The sequence below is a fragment of the Helicoverpa zea genome, chromosome 21 (genome assembly GCF_022581195.2).
Source record: "Helicoverpa zea isolate HzStark_Cry1AcR chromosome 21, ilHelZeax1.1, whole genome shotgun sequence".
NCBI lineage: Eukaryota > Metazoa > Arthropoda > Insecta > Lepidoptera > Noctuidae > Helicoverpa > Helicoverpa zea.
The window spans coordinates 10,750,623-10,772,762 of NC_061472.1; the positions used below are offsets into that span (position 1 = coordinate 10,750,623).

The 22,140-nt window shown below is 35.4% G+C and overlaps 2 protein-coding genes across 12 annotated transcripts in view; both read left to right on the forward strand.

The window, feature by feature from the left end:
* Positions 1-4,454, forward strand: part of LOC124640670 (synapse-associated protein of 47 kDa) — a 61,798-nt gene extending 57,344 nt beyond the window's left edge. For 7 of the 10 annotated variants that reach the window (XM_047178542.1, XM_047178539.1, XM_047178543.1 and 4 more), the window contains one exon: positions 3,286-4,454. In XM_047178542.1, coding sequence (XP_047034498.1) covers positions 3,286-3,413 — 128 coding nt within the window. In that variant the 3' untranslated portion in view covers positions 3,414-4,454. Of the gene's footprint in view, positions 1-431; positions 2,870-3,285 lie in introns of those variants that run through there. The other 3 variants (XM_047178547.1, XM_047178548.1, XM_047178549.1) reach the window with 1 other exon arrangement.
* A 6,976-nt stretch (positions 4,455-11,430) lies between these two features.
* Positions 11,431-22,140, forward strand: LOC124640813 (pancreatic triacylglycerol lipase-like). 2 transcript variants are annotated; one of them, XM_047178747.1, is made up of 9 exons: positions 11,431-11,549; positions 14,563-14,646; positions 16,289-16,340; positions 16,791-16,895; positions 17,239-17,380; positions 17,912-18,060; positions 20,637-20,851; positions 21,393-21,546; positions 21,963-22,140. In XM_047178747.1, exons 1-9 carry the CDS (start codon positions 11,516-11,518, stop codon positions 22,033-22,035), a joined length of 1,008 nt encoding a protein of 335 aa, XP_047034703.1. In that variant the 5' UTR covers positions 11,431-11,515; the 3' UTR covers positions 22,036-22,140. The 2 variants fall into 2 exon arrangements, with proteins under 2 accessions (XP_047034703.1, XP_047034702.1); XM_047178746.1 differs by lacking the exon at positions 11,431-11,549 and having other exon boundaries at positions 14,237-14,646.

The following is a 22,140-nucleotide window of genomic DNA, read 5'->3' on the forward strand; positions in this document are numbered from 1 at the left end:
GTTCTCTGTATATGTAAATATTTGTCTGGCTACATTTATAATTATTACCCACTTTTCATAAATCCTCCACTATTCTCAATATTTTGATCAATTTGAATATGAATTCCATTAAAGCCCCTATTTGCCAAAGATAAGGCAAATCTAATTGAAACACTGAAAAAATAAAATCTCAAAATGCAGCTGAGGTACATAATGATAAGCAACTATTGTCAATTTCTTAATAAATAGGGGCAAAACTACCATCAAAATAACACAATCTTACTTAGGGGGTCAAGCTGAAACCCGCGTATTAGTATGATGGTAGAAATATTTTCCAAATCTACTCAAAATTTAGGATCACAAAAGAAACCATTTACATTGATTTAGTCCCTAGTATTACTAGATATATATATTATTGCTAAACGCATATTTTCTTTTCCCCTGGAATGCAGCTTAAAGGAAGTGTTTACATCCACAGCACACAATATTATAACACCACTGTTCTATATATTATTCTCTAATTATATGGTCTAGCTAGATATTTACTAAGTCTAGTGTTCTTTCCGTCATCTTGTTACTATTATTGACTTTTAATCTTAAATTGCATTGTAACCATCATTCATATTCAAACATTGGACATTCACAACATTGGTGATATGTTTCCGAAGATTCTAGAACTTGTAGACCGTTTGAAACCTTCTATGAATTAGGAGGTGGGTAATGTATAGAACAGTAAATATCTAGTCGATACGATTATTGCATCAAAGAATGTACTATGCTATTATCTTCATGACAATTGTTTGAATCTTGATAAAATAATGCCATCACGATCTAGGTAGCGCGTACGCACATATAACTATAGAAGTATTAACATCGGTATAATTGTTCAAATTGAGCACTTAGCTGTTATTTCGCTGTGACATATTCGAAATAAGTTGCAGTATCTTCGAATAATGTGTGATCTTAAACTTAAACTCTCAAACTATCCTGTTTTAATTGATTATGTTCGTCTTGAATTACCTCGATGATTTTTTAGTTTTCGCTCTGATGGTGTCAGCTTGACGGTAAAGTCATGGCATTATTGTGTCAAGCCCACATCACTGTTAATCCTCTCACACTTTACGAATATAATTTGAAGCGTTATTACTTATATAGAATTTATCGCTGTTTGCATTTTGATTTGAACTTTTAAAGATATATCACTGTGTCATATCTTCATCCTTGTTGTTATCTCGTGTGTCGTATATATATAAAGTGAATGTTATATGACAATATAGCTTTTCTGTCCTTGCACTAAGGACTATAATAACTGTATATATAACCATGTATTTATTTATAATCTGTTGTATGTCACTGGTAGCACACTGGTCTGTATTTCAATAGCTCGCAGCATCTCACGAACAGATTGAAACGATCACCTGTTTATGATTTGCTATTGACGTAAAGACCACTACGGTTGAATTGTATACTTATCTATAAAAAAAAATAAAAGTCAAATAAAATTTTCTCAATGGAACCTATTTTAATGTCTACTAAATGTTATATATGTCTAAGTATCGATTAAGGTTATATAGCTGATAATATCACACAGTTCATTAAATTCGGCTCAGTAGCGATAACTGTAAGTATATATTGTTCAGGTTTTGACATTGCTACTTGTATTTGAACCCTACCTCTTGAGCTTTATGAACTATTATTGCTTGTTTGTCTTGTGTTTTATCTATCAGCTTTACATATTTCTCAAAGTTGGTCGTTACCTCTTGGCGTTTATTTCTCACTGCCTCTTAACTGTTTTCGCTGTAGCAATGTTGAAACTTTAAATCTTTTTGTACATAAACTTGTGTTGTCAGCCAATCTGAAATGTGGCATCGTATTTTAATGATTTTAAACAACAAATTAGACGTGCAAGTAACAATTGAAGTTTGTTAAAGATTTGATAGAAAGAATGGTATTAATGAAATGATTGATGATAATAAAGTAAAAGATACGATTGTTGTTTGTACGCAAGCAGAGAACCTTCCCAGCCGCGACATATCACTTATGGGTGACAGTCAATTAATTCCACAGTAACTGCCGTCTTCAAGTATTTGGAACCTTTACTGACAACACAGTACTTCCCCGTTTGTTTTGTAATTATTTACAATTAGCATTAGGTCTATATTAATCAGGAGAATAATCCAATGTTATTAAAGTTGTGTAGAACTAGGTGGACTCATTTATGATAGAGTTTGATGGTTGAATCGATACAGTACTGGCCTAGTATGCTGTCGCCCGGGTTTGTTTACCGAGTCTCTTAGTACTTGCTTTGTTGGTACAGGATTGGTGTTGGACAAAAACATTCCTTTTGAACTTGTTCATAAGTTTAGAACTTGATTGTGATAAAGCGAAAGAGATATTATGAGCAGCAATTATTTTTATGTGTTTTAAAAATGTACGATGATGTGATATTTATTTGTTCAAGATTATTTTATTCGTGATATCTGCATTTAATGTCCTTGGATGCATCATTCCTAACATGTAATTATATTTTTTTTGAATGTCCAACGCCAATCCTCTATCAAATTTTCCAAAACTGTTAAGCAATAAATTAGTCGTGATTATAATCGTTATTCGGTGTCCATTTAATCATATTCCCGATAAAATTAAATGATTTGGCTATCTGTGTGTCTTCGCGACTTTCCAAATTAATTCCCATGCAGTTTTACCATTTCTTGGTAATGGTTTTTCCCTGTAGCCCTGAAATTTCACATAATATCTAGCGACAGTATAAAAAATACTTTTCAACACTCGAACATTATTTAGTGAAATTACGACGTATAGTTAAAAAATGAAAAATTGGCATTTATAGTTAGTTATTATGAATTGAAATAATTATATTATTCTAAAATAATATTGGTGTTGTTATTTTAGATTTAATTAGTAGATAGCGCCTAGTTATTTTTGGAAGATTTGAAAATGCCAAGTTTAAAAAATTACATAATATTGGCAACAAAAGATTTTTTTTTAGAACATTAAAATTCTTTTAAACATAAAGATATAGCGTATTAACTGTTATGACTATATACTGGAAGTAAGTATCTAATCTTAAAGGAAGCCTGATTACATAGTTGTAAACAACATCCGGTGGATATTATTCGGATTATATTGGTTACTATAATTACTTTAGATAAAAACAAACATCCGAATTGAGAATCTCCCTTTTTGGAAGGTGGTTAAAAAACCTGCGTAATCAGGCTTTCTATTATAGCGAGTGTATTGTTTTAATGATTTATAAAAATACTAATAAATCCTTTTTAATATTTGTAGAACAATGGGAAAAAGAATTAGAAGCTGAGCTTAAAGAATATGAAGTAGTAGCAGACAAGGCTGGTGACGACAAACAATGGGAGAAAGAGTGCGAAGACCTTTTGGGAGACGATATGGACCTCAAGTAGACCGCGGTCTACTGGCAGAAGACCGGAATAGACCCAGTAGACCGAGGACTTATGAAGGCTGCGCAACTGATAGAGACTGGCCCTTTAAGATAAGATTTTCATTTGATATTATTTCTTATAGACTAAGTTGTTTTTGTTATGTTATTTAATTACTCGTAGTTTCAATTGGATATTGTTTATTATTTGTTTTCATGGCTGCTTTATTACGTTATATATAAAGTCACTATTTTTCTGTTTTGTTACGTCAAAGTAAAAATTAAGGGGCCGGTATTAATATAAAGTTGGCAAATGGAGCTCAATTAAATTCTTATGATGACATTAAAGTAAGGGTGCATTGAACTCACAGCGCGATGCTTGTAAATGCTTGTGATTCCACTCTTGTATGCGATTGGCCATGGTGGCGATGGTAGATTATAGTCTGGGTAGATGACTTCATTGAATACGAAGGAGGCTATATGTAGTAGGAAAATGCTCTTACATAAACAACAACAGACAATTGAAAACCTCCTTTTTTAAAAGTCGGTTGAAAACGATGAAAACTTTCTTAATCTGTAGTCAGAAGCGAGATAAAATTCTCGGTTTTTAAATAAAACAATGACATAGTAATTCGAGTATGAATGGTAGGAGTGTCGTAGAAAAAGTTGATGCAAGTTATGTGGTAGGATTATTGGGAGTAGCATGGCTTATTAAGTACAGGAGTGCGGCCTAAAGCTTATGTTACACTGTTTAAATTAAATAAATAATAAAGGTGGTTTACACGATCACTAAATAAATTATACTGAAAATCCACTTAATTTGCAATTACATAAAACAATCTTGGCTTAGGTCCACCATTTTTGTTTTAATATTGGGCGGAGTGTATTTATAAGGTGTTCGTGTAAACCAGCCTTAGTGTATGATGTATTTCTTCTATATTTCTAATAATTATAATAAAATGCTAGCTATCCTATCTGTACTTGCTAGATTTTGTCAATGGATAAATTAATAAAATCCTGTTATCAGTATGTCAGTCGACAATAAATTATATGCCTTTCTTTCTAACGTATTTCACTTTTATTTGTTTATTAGTTCTGATATCTTAGTAACAACATAATTTATACCTGGCTTAATAATTAGTAGGCCTATACTAACGATTATTTATCTTAATCTTTCCCACGTTTTGCACAAAATACCTACCTACTTTTGTTGATACAATTTCTCATTATTGAGAAAATATTCCTAATCTTGGGTTTTTCGCGAAAATATAAGATGATAAATGTAATGACAGACTAAATATCGGGTGTGTCGTTCACAATCACATTAAATGAAATGCGTTAATGTACTCGTTAATATATGTCGATTAACACAAAGAAAAAAGAAAAATACGTAAAAATAAAAAAATGCATTTTTCAGACAAAGTAAATAGAATAAAAATGTGCGAAAATTAGAACACCATATAAAAGTCAGTCATTACAAACAACTGAAATTCTCCTTTGAAAACTGACAGCTGTCAACTGATCAAAACACTCGATACTCCTAACTTTATCCCTGTTTTACAAATGATGTTGTAAATTATAAAAACGAAAAATGACTGCTGTGGTTAAGGCCGCGTTTCCACTGACGCGGAGCTGGGCGGAGAGGAGCTTAGCGGTGCACAAATTGACCAATGACTATACTTGAAATCTCCGCTCCGCTTCAATGGAAACAGTACGAGCGGGGTGGAGCAGAGCTGAGCGAATATTCATACATCGAGGCGGTGCAGTGCGGGGGACAGCGGGGCGGTACGGAGCGGTGCGGAGCGGGGCGGTGCGTGACTCGCGTGCAGTGTGTCAGTGTAACAAAGTGCAAAAATGCGCGATTCCAAAAGTATGCTCCACTCCGCTCTGCTCCGCTCACTGACCGCTCACCGCTCTTCATCGCTCCTCTCCGCCCAGCTGCGCTCCTCACCGCCCCTCTCCGCCCAGCTCCGCTTCAGTGGAAACACTGACCACTTTTCACCGCTCTTCTCCGCTCCTCTCCGCCCAGCTCCGCGTCAATGGAAACGCGGCCTAAACCACTGAATGGATTAGGTTATTTTTTTACAACTCGCCATAGAATATCATAATATTATAGGATAGGATATCGTGATAGGATTTAATGTGATTGTGAATGACACACCCTGTATAATTCGATTACGTTTATTATGATTTATAGATTTCATTCCAAGCTAACATATTATCTTGATTTTTGTATATTAGAATCTCGTGTATGGGATTTTATTACAGAAAAAAACTGCCGTTTCTATTACCTTTTATACTTTTCTCGGTCATTTGAAGTCCTTACTGTTAATAATAAAATTTCGTTTTTGTAAATATTGTATAGAGATGTGTTTTAGTTTGTTTTCGACATAGCTATGTATTAGTCATTACAATGCAAATACTTCTAACATAAAATAGTCGATTGAATATTAACATGAAGTAAAGTACAATAAATAAATTGGCATTTTACGGTCCATTTTGGGGAAAAGACATTTCATTGGATATAAACCAATATCTAGTTAAGCTACATGATTATTATTCTTTATATAGCGTTGACTTGGACTCTCGTCGTGGACAACATTTTTTTTTCATGGTTATTTCTTAGATATTTAAAACAGATATTACACATTTTATGTTATTCCACTTTTATAGTTGAAATAAAGATAGTTTGCTTTGAGGCTTTTATTTAGTTTTTTTTCCACCTTGCTTTATTGTATAATTATGTAAATACAAAACAATAATTTTGTAGAGGAAGTAATATTAGCATAGCGATTATAATTTGCATACAACTAATTTTAATTTCCTTCATGTCTTTGTTTTAAAAAATACTTCCAAGTTTAACTTACTGATACATAAAATTATAAAATATTTGTGTAACTGCTTATTTTTTTGTTGTTGAACATAATGATATATTGAGACTTGTAATATTCCAATTAAAACATTAACTGGTTTTAGTCTTGCATTAAAAAAAAAGGATGAAATGTCGACACAGGTGTTGAAACTTTAAAAACGTTGAAAGTACGATAATGATAAGTGTATATGTTACAGCCAAAGTGATTAAATAAATATTATACATAATCACTAGTCATTATATATAATACCCAAATTGATTCGACAATGTGATAAATTAATTACTTTATCTGGTTATTATTCATAATAGCTGGTCGAAGTTAGCCAAAGTAATAAATATGGTAGGTATAACCAACTTGGTACTGAGTAATTCTTAAAAACGGTTTAAGTTATTGTCGACTTTTTTATGATAAATCATCAAATGATTCCTCCCGCTGTGGTTAAGCAGCGTGAAGGAGTGTCAGACTGCTAGAGACTTAAAACCCACTGGGGTTTGCTGAATCGCGTGGAACAACTCGCGCTGCCGAGACGGGCCCGTGTCTTCTAAGAGACGGAACCAAAACCGAAACTCACGGCCCACAGACCCGCGCCAACGATTGCCAGGGAGACGTACTCGACATCCGGCACCGTGGTGTCTTCCACGTCCATGGCAGCAGCTGGGATGAGAGGTGTGAACTTCTCTAGCGTCTGCATGAGACGACGGCATCCCATTACCTCTCACCCCGGACCATGGCTTGAACCAGGGCCGGGCACGAGAGGTCGCCGCTGCCTATTGCTTCGACGAGGACACGGCGGTGCCCTTTCCAGGCGGCAAACCTGGACTGTGTGTTTCACCGTGTCCTTCGGGCCGTCTTTATAGTGGCCCGAGCCACAACTCAAAGAGGGGACTTTTCGCTACTATTATGGCGTGCCCTGCACTGGGCTTTAGTTAGTTAACATAAAATAATCATCTTTACCTACTTGTTTTATTACATTATCCAAGTCTATAGAGATATTATATAAAATTGCTAGTTAATGTGATTAATTCTGTGTCAATTATCACTTTATCCAAATTGAGTAGATATTATAAATAATAGCTAGATAATATATATAATATTAAGACTTATTACTTTGGCTGTAACATATACCCAAATGTCGATATCCTTGCGAGTGAATGTTTCAAAATTAACATTTTTTTTTCTTTTTTTTATTGTTCTTAGACATTATTCCGAGTATTTTTTTAAATTATGTTTTTTTGTTATTTCAAGGTTTTTGTTGTTTTTAAATCTAGAATATTATAGTTTTGGGTTTATGGTCAAAACTTGAAAAATATGTTTGACAAAATTCCTTTTTTTGAGAGTTAAGAAAAAATCTGTGTCGTTAAATGAGTGTTTTTAGGGTTCCGTAGCCAAAATGGCAAAAACGGAACCCTTATAGTTTCGTCATGTCCGTCTGTCCGTCTGTCCGTCTGTCCGTCTGTCACAGCCGATTTACTCGGAAACTATAAGTACTACAGTGATGAAATTTGATGGGAATATGTGTTGTATGAACCGCTACAAAAATATGACACTAAATAGTAAAAAAAAGAATTGGGGGTGGGGCCCCCCATACATGTAACTGAGGGATGAAACTTTTTTTTTCGATGTACATACCCGTGTGGGGTATCAATGGAAAGGTCTTTTAAAATGATATAAAGTTTTCTAAAAAACATTTTTCTTAAAGTGAACGGTTTTTGAGATATCAGCTCTCAAAGTCGTAAAAAGTATGTCCCCCCCCCTCTATTTTTATAACTACGGTGTATAAAATTCTAAAAAAAATAGAGGTGATGCATGCTAATTAACTCTTTCAACGATTTTTGGTTTGATCAAAGTATCTCTTATAGTTTTTGAGATAGGTTGATTTAACTGTAATTTACGGAACCCTTCGTGCACGAGTCCGACTCGCACTTGGCCGGTTTTTTTTATATGTAACGCTATTATTCTGCCTTATTTTGGCCACATTTAAAAATTTTCTTGGACTACATTCGGCTAGCGTTGATTATTTATTACGAAAATAATATACGTTGTCATAGTGTATGTAGATAATATGTAGAGTATATGTGTTCTATATTGTAAACATTCCTATTTAATTGAAATTAAAGTGAGTTGTCATCTCTAGTTCGAGTTTTATTTTAATACATACCTTGTTTAGAAATGTATATTATGTTTACATGCTGATGTTAGTTTGGTAATTTTAAAGACAGTGATAATATACTCTGTGTTAAAAATTTTAAAACTGTGGAATGGTTTCAAAGGGTTTTCTTCCTTGGAGACAAAGGGACCCAGAAGGTACATGGTTGAGTTTTATCCAATAGGTTTGCCTTCCCGCTTTACCCACAGGAGTATTCAATAAAAAGTAAAATTATATAATTGATTAAAAAATAATACTTAATAATACTTGAATTTTTATCGTCGGGCATATTAGTGTAGTAGTGCCTCTAGGATGTTTGCCGAGGCTAGGGTCGATGGCTTTCATGCGATTATCCGCAAGCGATGCGCTTCAATTCTGGGGAGAGTACGCGATAGCTCGCACAGCATACTGAATGCTTTGTGCGATAAATGGGACAGCCCTATGCTAGCCCATTGGATACGTATGCATAGTAAGAATTTAAGTTATTTTAACTAACACTAGGTTCTTTCTTACATCTTATGGAATTATTCTTTTACTAACATCTTATGGATCTTGTATTTTGGTCTGAAATAAATGTTTTATTATTATTATATTACAAGTTATACAAAACTGATTATCAGCTTATACTTAGATTTATTGCCATTTATCTCCCAATCGTTATTAAATCCAGCAATATAAATGACATTCAAGATATGGGTCGATGAGCGCTATCAGAAGCTTAAAGGCACTCCTTATTTTTAAATAGTCAAAATAAAACGTTTTTTTTATCTCAATCTTTTAAAATCGTATGTTTTTAATGAATTTATTATAGGAATGTGACTCACAATATCGAAATAAAAATAGATATAATTATTTTCCTTGAAATAATGTTAATACTTGCTTATTACCTATCGACTTTTTTGCTTTCAAAATTTTTGACAGGATCCCTGAACTTATCAATTTAGTGAACATAATTTTAAGCTAAAAGTATTAGCATTTTGTATTGCAACATTATGATTATATAACTCAGTCAGACTCGAAGAGTACTTATTTGATGGGTAACTGGTAACTGGATTTATGCAATTTCGTTTATGTGTTCCTGGCTTTATAAAGCCTGATATTTTATTGACTTATGACAGTAATGAATTATTGGGAATTCCCCAACAATCATGGAGTTATTTAGATAGCTTTTGACGTCAATATGTTCGTTGTCAAATGTATGTTTTGAGATCGTTCGCATAGGTACTTTATACGTTATACATACGTAGTGTATCTAATGTATTATACTTTTCGGGATACGTTTTATATATCCTAATTTCTGTCTACATCTTCCTATGTCCGATACATTTTTCTTCCTACTCAAATCTCCAAGGATTTTTCTGTAAATAAACACACCATCTGTTGAATACAAACAGTTATTTTGTAAATATTCTCACGCTCGTGTACTCAGTTAAGCACATACGACTATGTACATTATACTGTACATAGAATAATACAATACTAGTCTACACACGTTATATTGTTTGTCAAATATCAACAGATTGAATCAATTTATTCATTCTAGTTTTTTGTTGATGTTTGATTAAAATGATTCACTTTGGTAAGTTCTAATTTTAATTAAGGGACATCTGACTATCTAACGAGCTTCAGTGTTGGTTTGACTTTTTCACTGATCCTAAAGACCATTGACTCAGTGAAATAACCAATAGTTAGGCACCTATTATCTATGTAGGAAAGTATCATTGGAGGATTAATATGATGACGGGGTTCATATCTATTCCTATCTAAGTATCTGAGCTATTTATTGTGCTTCAACAATTTAGGTATAATTCTATTCGATAATATCATCCATAAAGTCTAGATGTGGTCGGATGCATGCACGTGTGTAGATAACATAAGTAGAAAGAAAGATAGAAAAATCCTGAAGCCATCATACGAAGCGAGAAAGAATTAGCTGCTCTTGTTGAAAATGCATGGAAGATACAAAGGTTTTATTTTTTCAGTGAGCGTTGACATAAGAAATTATGAAGAAGAAAACCCGCAGCAACTAAAGCAGAACCTACCTATATGTCGTATGTAAGTATAATTCATATACCTATGTACGATCCATTTCAAATTATAATCGTCAATTAACTCGAAGCCGGATCATCTTAGGAAAAAAACCTGGGAATTTCACTAAATATACGGAGACTATCGTCATAGTTTTTGCTATTAATATCTGTGTCCAATGTCCGATCAACTATTATGTTTCACAAATACACAATCTACGAATTAAAATGCAAATTATAGTTTACGCTATTTCCCAGAAAAGCGGCTGGGAAAAATAACATTGTAAGAAGTAAATAACAATGTAATTTATTTTGGATGTTTTTAATTTGTCACAACATGTAAACCTCAACTTTTAAATTAATTTCTTTACGAGCAGAAAATTAATTAAACAAAGAAAATGGGTATTATAAATCGTGTCCAATGCAAACATATCTACTTAACATCGTAATATTTTTTGTGACAAAGTTTTTGTAAGGGGTATTTTATATAATAACTTTTGCCTACGTAAGTAGTCTTTTCGCTTTTATAGGTGCAGGGGTAGGTTTCCTGGTATTGGGTTGCCCGGGTAACTGGGTTGAGGAGGTCAGATAGGGCAGTCGCTTCTTGTAAAGCACTGGTATTCAGCTACATCCGGTTAGACTGGAAGCCGACCCCAACATAGTTTGGGAAAAAGGCTCGGAGGAAGAAGGAAGAAGAAGGGTAGGTTTCCTGGTTAATGTTTAACGTATACATATTATTAAGTTTACTTAAAAATGACCCAGGAAAGATTAATGGAAAAATAGAATTCCTGCACCTACCCTTGACGGCTACCATCCTTCACATAAATTAAGTCCCATAGGACATGCTTATTTATCCCCATATTTTTCAGACAATACCGCAGCTGAGGCGGTCCGCGGTAAAAAACTAGTTCGTTATTTACATAATTATATACAAGTTGAACATTTGAGTGACCAAGACCTTACAGTCGCCTTATGCTTGCACGGCGGTACAATCGTGGTCTCCGTGGAAAAAATAACTGTTTTCAAAAAATATATTAGGACATTTTATGGTCAATTAAATGTGAAGTGAATTGTAATAAAAATGAAGTGGTTCAGTGTTGTTTTCATTGCTTTTGGTATGTATTGTTTTTGTGTTTCGTGATTTAATTTAGTTTTTTCAGTTGTGATATGAGTGCTTTTCTATTTTATTTTGTGTTACTTATAAGATGATTCAATATAAAAATTAGCTTGCAATATTCGTAGATCCGAAATAGGTTTAATACCTTTTTACATCAAACTTGCAGAGTTGATCGATCGTATGTTTTATAAAAATAAGAGCGCTGAAAACAACATTAGCGTTTTCCGCGGTTTCGTCCGCGTCCTTCCTAGGGAAACTTACACAAACGTCCCCATTAGGTAATAGAAGGCAGCTTTTCAGGATAAGTAAGCTGAATAAAACTGAAATAATTTCGAAATATTTCACAAACCCTTGAAAATGTAATAACTTAGTTGTTTAATGGTATCAATAAAATATATCGCACTAGGATATATTTTATTGATACCATTAAATTCACATTCATCTGGGGAGTTAGGAATCTTTCTACGGACCCAACGTTGAGTTTACTTGGTATCTAAGTATACAAAACTCTTTAAGTATAGTTAACTCTACAAACATCTTCACTTAAATATTACCTAAGGCTACACTTCCTACAAGAGTTTACGGAAACAAGATGCAATCTAACTACAATAAGTATTATTACCCAAAATATAGCAGTCAGATGTAGATAACAATAATTTATGCGCCAGATAACGTAATACGACCTTTAAGTAAGAACACGTAATATGCAGACAGACACTCAAAGAAAATATACAATAATAATAAACAAAGATGTTCCTAAGTTTGTTTGTTAGACTCTTGCTGCAAAACGCCTGTACTTTCCTATGTTTTAATATGAAGTGAGGATACATGGGACTCTGAAAACTAAACCCATGGTATCGAGGGACGCTATAGGACACTATCCCACGGGACATGGGTGAATTGTAATATCTTTTTTGATATGGCACTAACAATATAATGGCATAAAGCCAAAACGTTTAACAAAGTCTTAACAAATAAAGGCTATCTACTATGGTACTCAACTAACTGTGTGAAAGAGGTCAGAAAGGTGGCCGCTTCATGAAAAGGTAGTTCTTAACCCTATTCAAGGCTAAGCTAGAGATTGCAACCCGGAAGGTTTTTAACCCGGCCGGGCCCGATGACATTCGCCGTCAACTCGACTTGGCCCGACGAGCTGGACCCGGTTTGCAATCTCTACGCTAGACAGATGTTTCTTACGACAGGTTTAAGGACATTCGAATTTTAAGGACAGGGCCGTTACTAGTACCTACGTAAAAGGCATAAGGAAGATACTTATTTTTTTTATTTAACACGTAAAACACATGATCCTTACTTTAATATCTTCGTAATCGTGTGAGCCGGTTTGTTGATTTCGAGGTAAATATGCAGTAAATTTAAATGGTATTAAATGTAGAGGGCAGTCGACCCTGGCACGAGACATACCAATGTAAAAACTGTAATTAGGTATATCTCTTGTAATAAGGCATTAGATTAGATTAGATTAGATTACTCGGGCTGGTTTCCGCAACTCCACGACAAAGCGCGTATTTTGCGTGTGAGGGTGATAATGGGTGTTTATTCACTCGATCCACCCCAACTCCTCGAGAAAAGCCAGCAGAGGTTTAATTCTGCTGACTATCTCTTGGATAGTACCTGGGTTACCGAAGTACTTAGCCCTGTATATGGCGGTTTCAGGGCAGTCTAGTAGCACGTGTGCCGCTGTTTCTTCTTCCCCCATGCAGGCTCTGCATAAGGGACTGTCTGTAACTCCTATAACATAGAGGTGTTTATTGAAGGAGCCGTGTCCAGTTAGAACTGCCGTAAACTTACGTAAATTCTGCTTTGATAGGCCCATCAGCTGTTTAGTGAGGCGATCGTTGATGGTCGGGAGGGCCATCTTCGCCTGCCTGCACGCGCTGTGGTTAGTCCAGAGGTGGTTGTGTTTGTGCCTAGTACGCTGTCTTACCAGTGTTCGTAGGTGGCCGAAGGGGAGTGGCAGTATGGGTTCTGGTCCTACTGCTGTTTGGTCTGATCCCCTTCTCGCCAGCTCATCCGCTGCATCGTTGCCTCGGGAGCCACTGTGTCCTTTTATCCATTGAATGGTTATGTTATTTAAACTGCCTACCTTGTTTAACCGTTGGTGGCACTCGTGTATAAGGCCGGAGTTTGCGCAGTGTTTGCTTAGGGCCTGTATTACTGCCATGCTATCTGAGAGTATTCGGATAGAGTGACCGGTTACTTCCCGCTTTATGACTGCTTCGGCCGCTAGGGAGATGCCTATACATTCAGCTTGGAATACTGTATTATGTACTCCTAGGGGTGTGAATATGTGTATGTTTAGGTCTTCTGAGAAGATGCCTGAACCTGTGCCGGTGCTTGTTTTGGATCCGTCGGTGAAAATTCTTAGTTCTTTGGGATTATGTCCCTCGTAACGATGATCCTCAAAAAGTTGGATCCTGTATTTCTTATCGAATATAAAGACTTTGGGTATGCGGTCGTTTATAGCCTGCATAATGGGAAAGTCTGCATAAAGATTGTTTAGTATAGTTGTGTGTTTTGTAGGCAACTTGCTCCAGAGTAATAAGGCATATAGTAAGCCTACATTCTTAATTATTTTACCAATTATAATGGTGCCTAGAATTCTCAGAAATTATAGTAGGTGCTACTGTTTATTTGTTTTAATTATGAATGGATAATCAAGTTGTCTTGATCAATGAGATAAAATCACAGTCTCTTTTTTTAAATAGATGAATCAAGTTATATTTCTTTAATGTGTAGATTGGCATTCTTGTATTTTTACATAAATACATGGGAGAAGGGATAAGGGTAGGAAGATGCATGATTATGATGAAACACATGAATTGAAAAATATTTAGATTGTGTCTACTCCGCTGAGATAAGTAGAATTAATTAAACAGGTTATTAACTTCGCAGGTAAGCATATTATTTATAGTCTTGTTTATAAAACTGCCTATCTATTTATAGCCAGTGAATGTTTAAAGTTAAAAATAAATTAATTGTTTATTTTGAAGCTATGTTGTCGTGCGAGTGTCAGAGGCCCGCCTCCCTGCCGCTCTCTCGGGGCAGCTTCAAGCAGTTTGTGAGAGGATTCACCTGTAAGTATAAACAATTAAAGATAAAAAGTAATTTATTCAATTAAGGCTGAAAATCAGCACTTTTTGAAGGTCCAATTTAGAAAAGACAGGCCCCAAAACTCCCGCCCTTCGCCACTTCCTATGTGGTGGAACAAACTCCCCAGCAACACAAGTCTGTCTGTCCGTATTGAAAAATAGTTTGAGTAGCTATATAGATTACTACCCGTTAGCCCACAGTTTCACACACTACTAACTGCCGCCCGTACCCTGCGGGAACTACTGCTTGTAACGGGATAAAATATAGCCTATGTTACTCAGGAAGTGTAGCTGTCCAACAGTGAAAAATGTTTTCAAATCGTTTCAGTAGTTTCGGAGTCTCTTTACAAACAAAAAAATGTTTCCTCTATATTACATTATACTCTGTATAGATCAAAAACAGAAAAAAAATAACGTAAACTGAACCAGTGCCCGCTTATCGCAGTTTCAGACCTTAGAGAATTGTAGTTATGTATAATAATGCAGAAAACACACTCAACATGATTGCACTTTATGTTTTACAAATTAACGACTGTTAAAGAAACAGTTATTTACGTTGATAAGGAATATTACGACTACTCGTTGGCACGAGTAGGGATCACGAATCTGTGGTTCTGTTAGTACCTATTACATAGTATTATAGGTACAGTAAGTGTTTTTAAAAACTATTATTTCCCAAATAACTTAATATTTTTTTGTTACTGAAAATATAAATTATCTAATGACATGCATGAATAGCAAAAAACATTGCTTCAGGATGAAGAAGAATGAAAAATTACATAATGTAGCATCAAGACACAATGCATTAAGACTACAACACACTGCATTCAGCACTATTGCGTAATAAAAATGCAGATTATCTACTCTAATTCATGTGGTTTTAAACTTATTTTATTGTCATACATTAGGTACCTAAGATTATATTAGGTAACTACACTAACTGATTCCTGTTACTCGGAAAAGGTGTAGCTACCAACAGTGAAAGAATTTTTGAAATTGGTTTCTTAGTTTCGGAGCCAAGGAAACAAAAACATACCTATGTTTGTAAACATATGTATAATACATATACTACCTTCCCTAGATAACTTCTTCCCACAGCCGGGTGTTAACAAAAACTAGGTATCCTATGTCCTTTTAACACCACTTTCTTCTATATACAACATGTAACTTAATTAACGCACATCCTGAAATTAGTTTGTTCAGAATCGTTTACTGAATCGATTTATATCATTTTTAATATAGGTAATTTTTTATCCCAAAAATAATTAAATCTACGGAAATTATTGTCATATTAACCCTGTACAGTCAAAACAAATTCAAATAGACCGTAACTCAAAGTAATAAGACTTCGTGTATTGTCGGCTTTTTCCGTAGTTTCGTTATGTTGTGTCGGGTCGAGCGGCGCGCGGCGCCATATTTGCGTGCGTAGTAGTATGACCAAAAAGTTCTCCAAGAATTGGTATAACTAATTTAGTAAATAACAATGCATATACATGTTAAATTAAAAATTCAGTGTATGTATTATGATTATAACATAATATTCTAATTGGGGTGTTTGAGGGTGTGCGTTAATTACGTTACATGTTGTATAGTATAGATCGATAAATATAACTTTTCCATGTTCCAGCTGCCCCGGGCCGCATGCCAGTGGTAGCCGATGTAATCATCCGACATTACAGGTGGGTCAATTGCAACAAACTACCTTTTGATTACCATAATACGTTATTGTTAACATTGTCTTCCAATGTTACTACTGTCGTTGTAATGTGGTAATTTGGGTGGAAATAAAAGATTTTTTAGGTCTTTTTCTTTTCTATGGTGTTATGCAATGGTAAAGAAATTTGAGTGAGTTTGGGAACTTTTTAATTTTGTTAGCTTTGTAAAAATTACTCAAGCGTGAACGAAAGAATATACTTGGCATTCATTCCGCGCCAAAAATGCACTTCTGAAACTAGCTCCAGCTATTTGGCAAATACGCAATCCGGTGTGAGAAATAAGGTGATCGGTACTGCACACTTCCAGACAGTTTTCAACGTTTAGAAGTTGTTAGGTACTAAATAAAACCTTATATATCACCATCAGACTATGACCTAATAGCTCTTTATATTACCCATTATGATGAATTTCAGCTCGAACCAGACGAAACCCACATCGTACCGCATCGGCAGCATCAACTCTGTGCTCTCAGATCCTGACTTTGACGTTGAAAAACCCACAGTTTTATATGCTCATGGGTAAGTTTTTATAAGCCTTATCTATGGTTCTACGCCATTTGAAAAATCTCAAAAACATTGCAATATTTTCAAAATGCTCTCTAAAATGAAATATCTACATGCATACCTGTAAAACAACATATTGAAACTTGCCGTAGACCGTGACTTTGCTCGCATTTTGGGCGACATTTTCATCATCGACATGAACCCGGGGAAACTTTGGACTCATACAGATTTGAATACATATATTGCGATGCCCAATAAATCCGTTTGGAAATAAATAAAAAACAAAAAAAAAAACAGTAGAGAACATTATTTTCTTTAAGTGGCCGTTTATTTATACCTCTTCTTCCCTCATCATCAGCTACGTGGAGCTATCAACGGACGAGAGCATCATGACAGTGATCAACGCGTACCTGCAGCGAGGGGGGCACAACGTGCTGCTGCTGGACTGGTCCAACCTCGCCTTCGGGAACTACGCCATCATCGTCAAGACATTGCCTATTGTATGTATCTACATCTTTTTTTTTCTAAGCCTGAACAGTCCCATTGCTGGGCAAAAACCTGGGACATTTAGATTCCACTCTCAATCTTTCACGTTTTTATTTGGGCAAGCCGAATTCATCCTGACAAATGAGCCAACATCGTTACCAAGTGGATACCACAGAATAGCTTCCGTAGATGGGGTATGCCCTGAAAGAGATGGCGGGACGACCTAGACGACTACAGACATCTTTTATTATGAATTTGAAAATGTCTAAGTAATGTCGGAATATGTTCTTTTTAAGTGTAGGCACTCGACTTGAAACCTGGATCTTAAGGTCTGAAATCAAAAAATCCACCTTGAGCAAGCGTAGCATGAGGATCAACACTCATTCCTTCTCCGTATGTAAAAGAAGGGTCTGAACCTTGGAGCTGGCCGGTAAAAAAAGGCCGATAAGAAAATATTCTATGTATAACTGGATGAGTTTAAATATAAAATACAGCTGGATGTAATCAAATTATGTAATAACTGATGTTCTACTACTTATTTCCAGGCAGGTGAAGCAGTAGGCAGGGCGCTTCTAAAGCTGGTGAAGTCAGGTCTCCCAGTCAAGAATCTGCACCTGGTCGGCCACTCGCTCGGCAGCCATCTATCGGCGTATGCTGCGCGGTCCCTCTCGTCTAAGGGATTTACTGTGCCCAGGTACCTAACTATGTCACTAAAGATACGATAAAAAATATCTAAAGTACTTTAAGTTCTAGCTGGTGTCTGATTTTTTTAACGAGCTCCCATGGAAAATGCAGAAAATGTGTTAAGTGACTTCAAACACATTGCTTCTATAAACTTCCGTGATGACTGATTAATTGATATGCAATGTTGAACTACTTTGTGAATCAAATTAAATCTGAGGATCAATCGATAATTGAATTGCGAGCTCAAAAAACTTACCGTAAAACTGTAAGCAATCTTCAGAAGTACGGTATTTTGGTGTGCAACGTACCTAAGGTTGAATAAGGACACTTTCTATAAAGGACATTGTTCCGGCTCCATACATGTTCTGCCTAAGAACCGTTCGAATGGAAAGTGACTTCTATAAACTCTTAAAATTATATGGAATCCTATGAAATAAGTTTTCACGAACGGACACTTCAGGAAACTAAAATAATTACGAAAAAAGTTAATATTTTGAGGTTATAAATAAAAAATAACCAAGCTTGCGTGAAATATCAGAGTAGTATTATCAAACTACACTATACAAAAAATCAACAATACTATGTACAGCTCTATATGTTCTCTTCTAGATCTAGGAAAAGACTACTCTACTAGATACTAGGAAAAGAGATAGTAAATAGTCAAGTTTAAGATAATTCTTTGACAATGATCATTTTATAAAGTTGCATTTTCTGTCTGTCCCTTTGAATGCTTTAGATCTTTAAAACTACGCAATGGATTTGGGTGCGATTTTTTTTAATAGATAGAGTAGGTCAAGAGGAAGGTTTACACCAAGGTTTTACATTGCCACCGTGCGAAGACGGGGCGTGTGACTAGTTTTCATAAATGCTTAGAATTTTTATGAAAAACAACTACCTAAACGCTTTTGCTTTCAACGTTACGTTTCTTAATATATAGTGAATCCACTTTGGATTTGTGATAAAACGCATAAGTTTCCAAAATGGAAGAGTTCCATTCACCACAATTCATAAAATATCGATATTATTACGATGGAGAATTATTTATTTAAATGATTGTTACTACTTTTATATTAGACAGTTACCTAGCTATCTACATGCCATAAGGCGGGAATCGAACCCGCGGTCTATTACCAAGAAGGCACAGACCATACTAAAAATGTCATTACCACACAAAATAATTTAACAGTTAAAGTAAGGTTTACCAATAACAATGAAAGAGGTTTTCGAGGATGTGCAATAAAAACAATATTTATATTCAATTAAAGGTTTTTAATCATCAATATTTCTCAATAATATATCTAAGAACTGAGCTTTGGTATCTCGCCCAGCTTAAATACCAGATAATAGTCATTATGTGGGCACAACAGCCCACTGTTCTACGCCCAACGATACAATTGCAACAGTATGCCTGATGGTAGGAGCTTCTTACAAAGTACACAATTGCGTCCAACAGTGCATTGCATCTTATTATGCTCGACTGCTTCAGACCAACACGTCGTACATATAAGGTCATGAGCTTCAACCTGTAATAATAAATACAAAAAATCATTAGTAAATATCAAGTAACTTGCAATTGTGGCAATTGATTTGAAAACCGAGAAATTGTGTGCTTATGAAAACATAAGTAGGTAGTAACATTCTTATCAAAATTAGAAAAACACTTTCGTAGACCACTTACCATACGGGGAACAGTCCATTGTTGTATGCAACGAAGTATATCTTCGTTTTCTAATACCAAAGAACCTCCAGCAGATCCACAATTTATACAATATACTATATTCTGCATCCATTGTTGTAATTATAATATAACTAAATTCGATCACAGACAGAGCAATATCCGAAAATGCTAGTAAAATCCAGTTCTTTACACAAAGCCGAGTCTACCAAGTACGCAATCTAATCGGAGTCCGTAATCAAGCCAAAGTTGTTAGAATAAAACCATGAAACGCATAGAAAATCACAAAAGAAACGATAGTCGCAAAGCAATCAAACCAATCAAACTGACTTCTAGCAAACTGACTGAAGTACACCAGTGTTGCCAATTACGAAAACTATAATCCTACTCGAATGCCAAGCTAGAAATTCGCGATTCGCTCAAAACCATCTTAAAACATTATACAGAATACTAGCTTTTTTCTAGCTAGTCAGTTTAGGTATTTAAATGAATAAAGTGTTACCAACTAATTTTAATAACCGACTTCGGAAAGTAGGTTCTCAATTCGATCCGTATTTACCGAAATCCCGAAAACTTCCGAAACTGGCAGCACTGGCTGACGGAAACATTTTATAAGGCATCAATAATTGTGACCCTACTTTTTATTTGGAATTTATTTATTTGAAGTGTCCGTGGAATACTAAAATATGTTTCAAACAATATAAAAATAAATAAAAATTATAGTATAATTTATATTCACATCGGTTCTTAGGCCAAAATTGAACAATGTCCTTTCCTGAAAATCCTGATGAATTTTCAATAGCTAAGAATGCAACTTTTGCTTATCCTTGGCGCATTGCAAAAAATCTCTCACCTACGCCTTATTCTCCTTGAAGTTAAAAATGAAATAATTTACCTTTCACCCTTTTCAGGCTAACCGGGCTAGACCCAGCTTACCCTGGTTTCTACCCGGCTCTATTAGCTCCTCCCATATCAGCATCAGACGCTGAGTTTGTTGACATCATCCACACGGACGGAGGCGGGTTCGGGACCCCTGAGAGGACGGGACATGCTGACTTCTGGCCTAATGGGGGGCAGGCCAAGCAGCCTGGGTGTCTGTCGGCTACTGTACCACTTACTATTGAAGGTAGGAATGATTCCGTGGGCGCAGGGATGTTAGTAGGTATTTGATTTGTTCAAGTTTGTCCATAAAGCTTTTTAATTTTTTAAGCTCTGTGGAAGCTTTCACTTAAGGGGAAAGTGTGTAGAATTTCGTTCTTAATTTCAACGAATTTACAAAATCCATTATTTCTCCTTGACTGTCTAGTTCCTACTTGTTTAGCATTTGTGCTTCCCCTTCTAAAAATGCTATTTAATTGTGCGCTTAAACTCTTCCCTTAAAATCTATAAAATCTTAGTATCTACAAAATTAAGTGATTCTGGATACACGTATGTCTATCATAGTTCGTAGTCGTAACTTAACTTTCAAAATGCATGATTTCCTATTGCTTCCTCACTCAATTGACGCGTTCAAACAAATTGCCTATAGTAAAACAAAAGGCTAGATACATTTGGCAAATCAAATCCAAATCTTCAATCAGCAACTTTTGATCCCTGGACTCTGAGATCCATCAGAAGGGTGTATATCAGCTTTTTGATCACTAAAGGCCATATTTTTTCCTGTCTAGATTTCTGCAGCCACTGGCGTTCCTGGAAATTCTGGGCAGAGTCTCTGACGTCAGATACATTTTTGGCGCGAAAATGTAAGGACTACGACACTTTCCTACGAGGACAGTGCAGTGATGAGCCTGTCGTGTTCATGGGAATCAAGGCTACTCCAGAGTAAGTGCTCGATATTCAGCCTTAAGTGTGGGGGATAGAGTGGATGTTTGCATGGTTTTTTTGCTTTCTTTATGTTGAGGAGCTCTAGATAAGTGTTATAACTGATTTTGATCCATTGAACTTTGACAGAACCTGTAACATTTTGCAGCTCCACGCTTAAGATTATGCATTGCTGTATTGTTAGTTTTTAATGAGGAAGCCCTCTGAGTAATTGCACTGCTAACATGAGTACCTACCATGCTCCTACCCAATAATATTTGATCTTACTCTCAGACGCTACTTGCTAGTGATTTTCAAATGGAGCTTTTTAGCATCGAAGTTAAGAATTAAGGGAACGTTTAATTTTCCTATAGCATTTGCAGATAATAAATTTGTATTAGGTATGTAATAATACAGTTGTCCTGTTAAATTTTCAGTTTACGCGGCAACTTCTATTTGAGGACGGGAGCAAAGTCCCCATATGGACTCGATAAGATAGGAGCCAGCTGATGATCATTCATGGATACAAAACCTTATTTTAGCTTTAATTTGTAAATAGTCATATGATAGGATTAGGTAAGATGTCATAAATAAAATGAAAGAGAGAAAAACGAA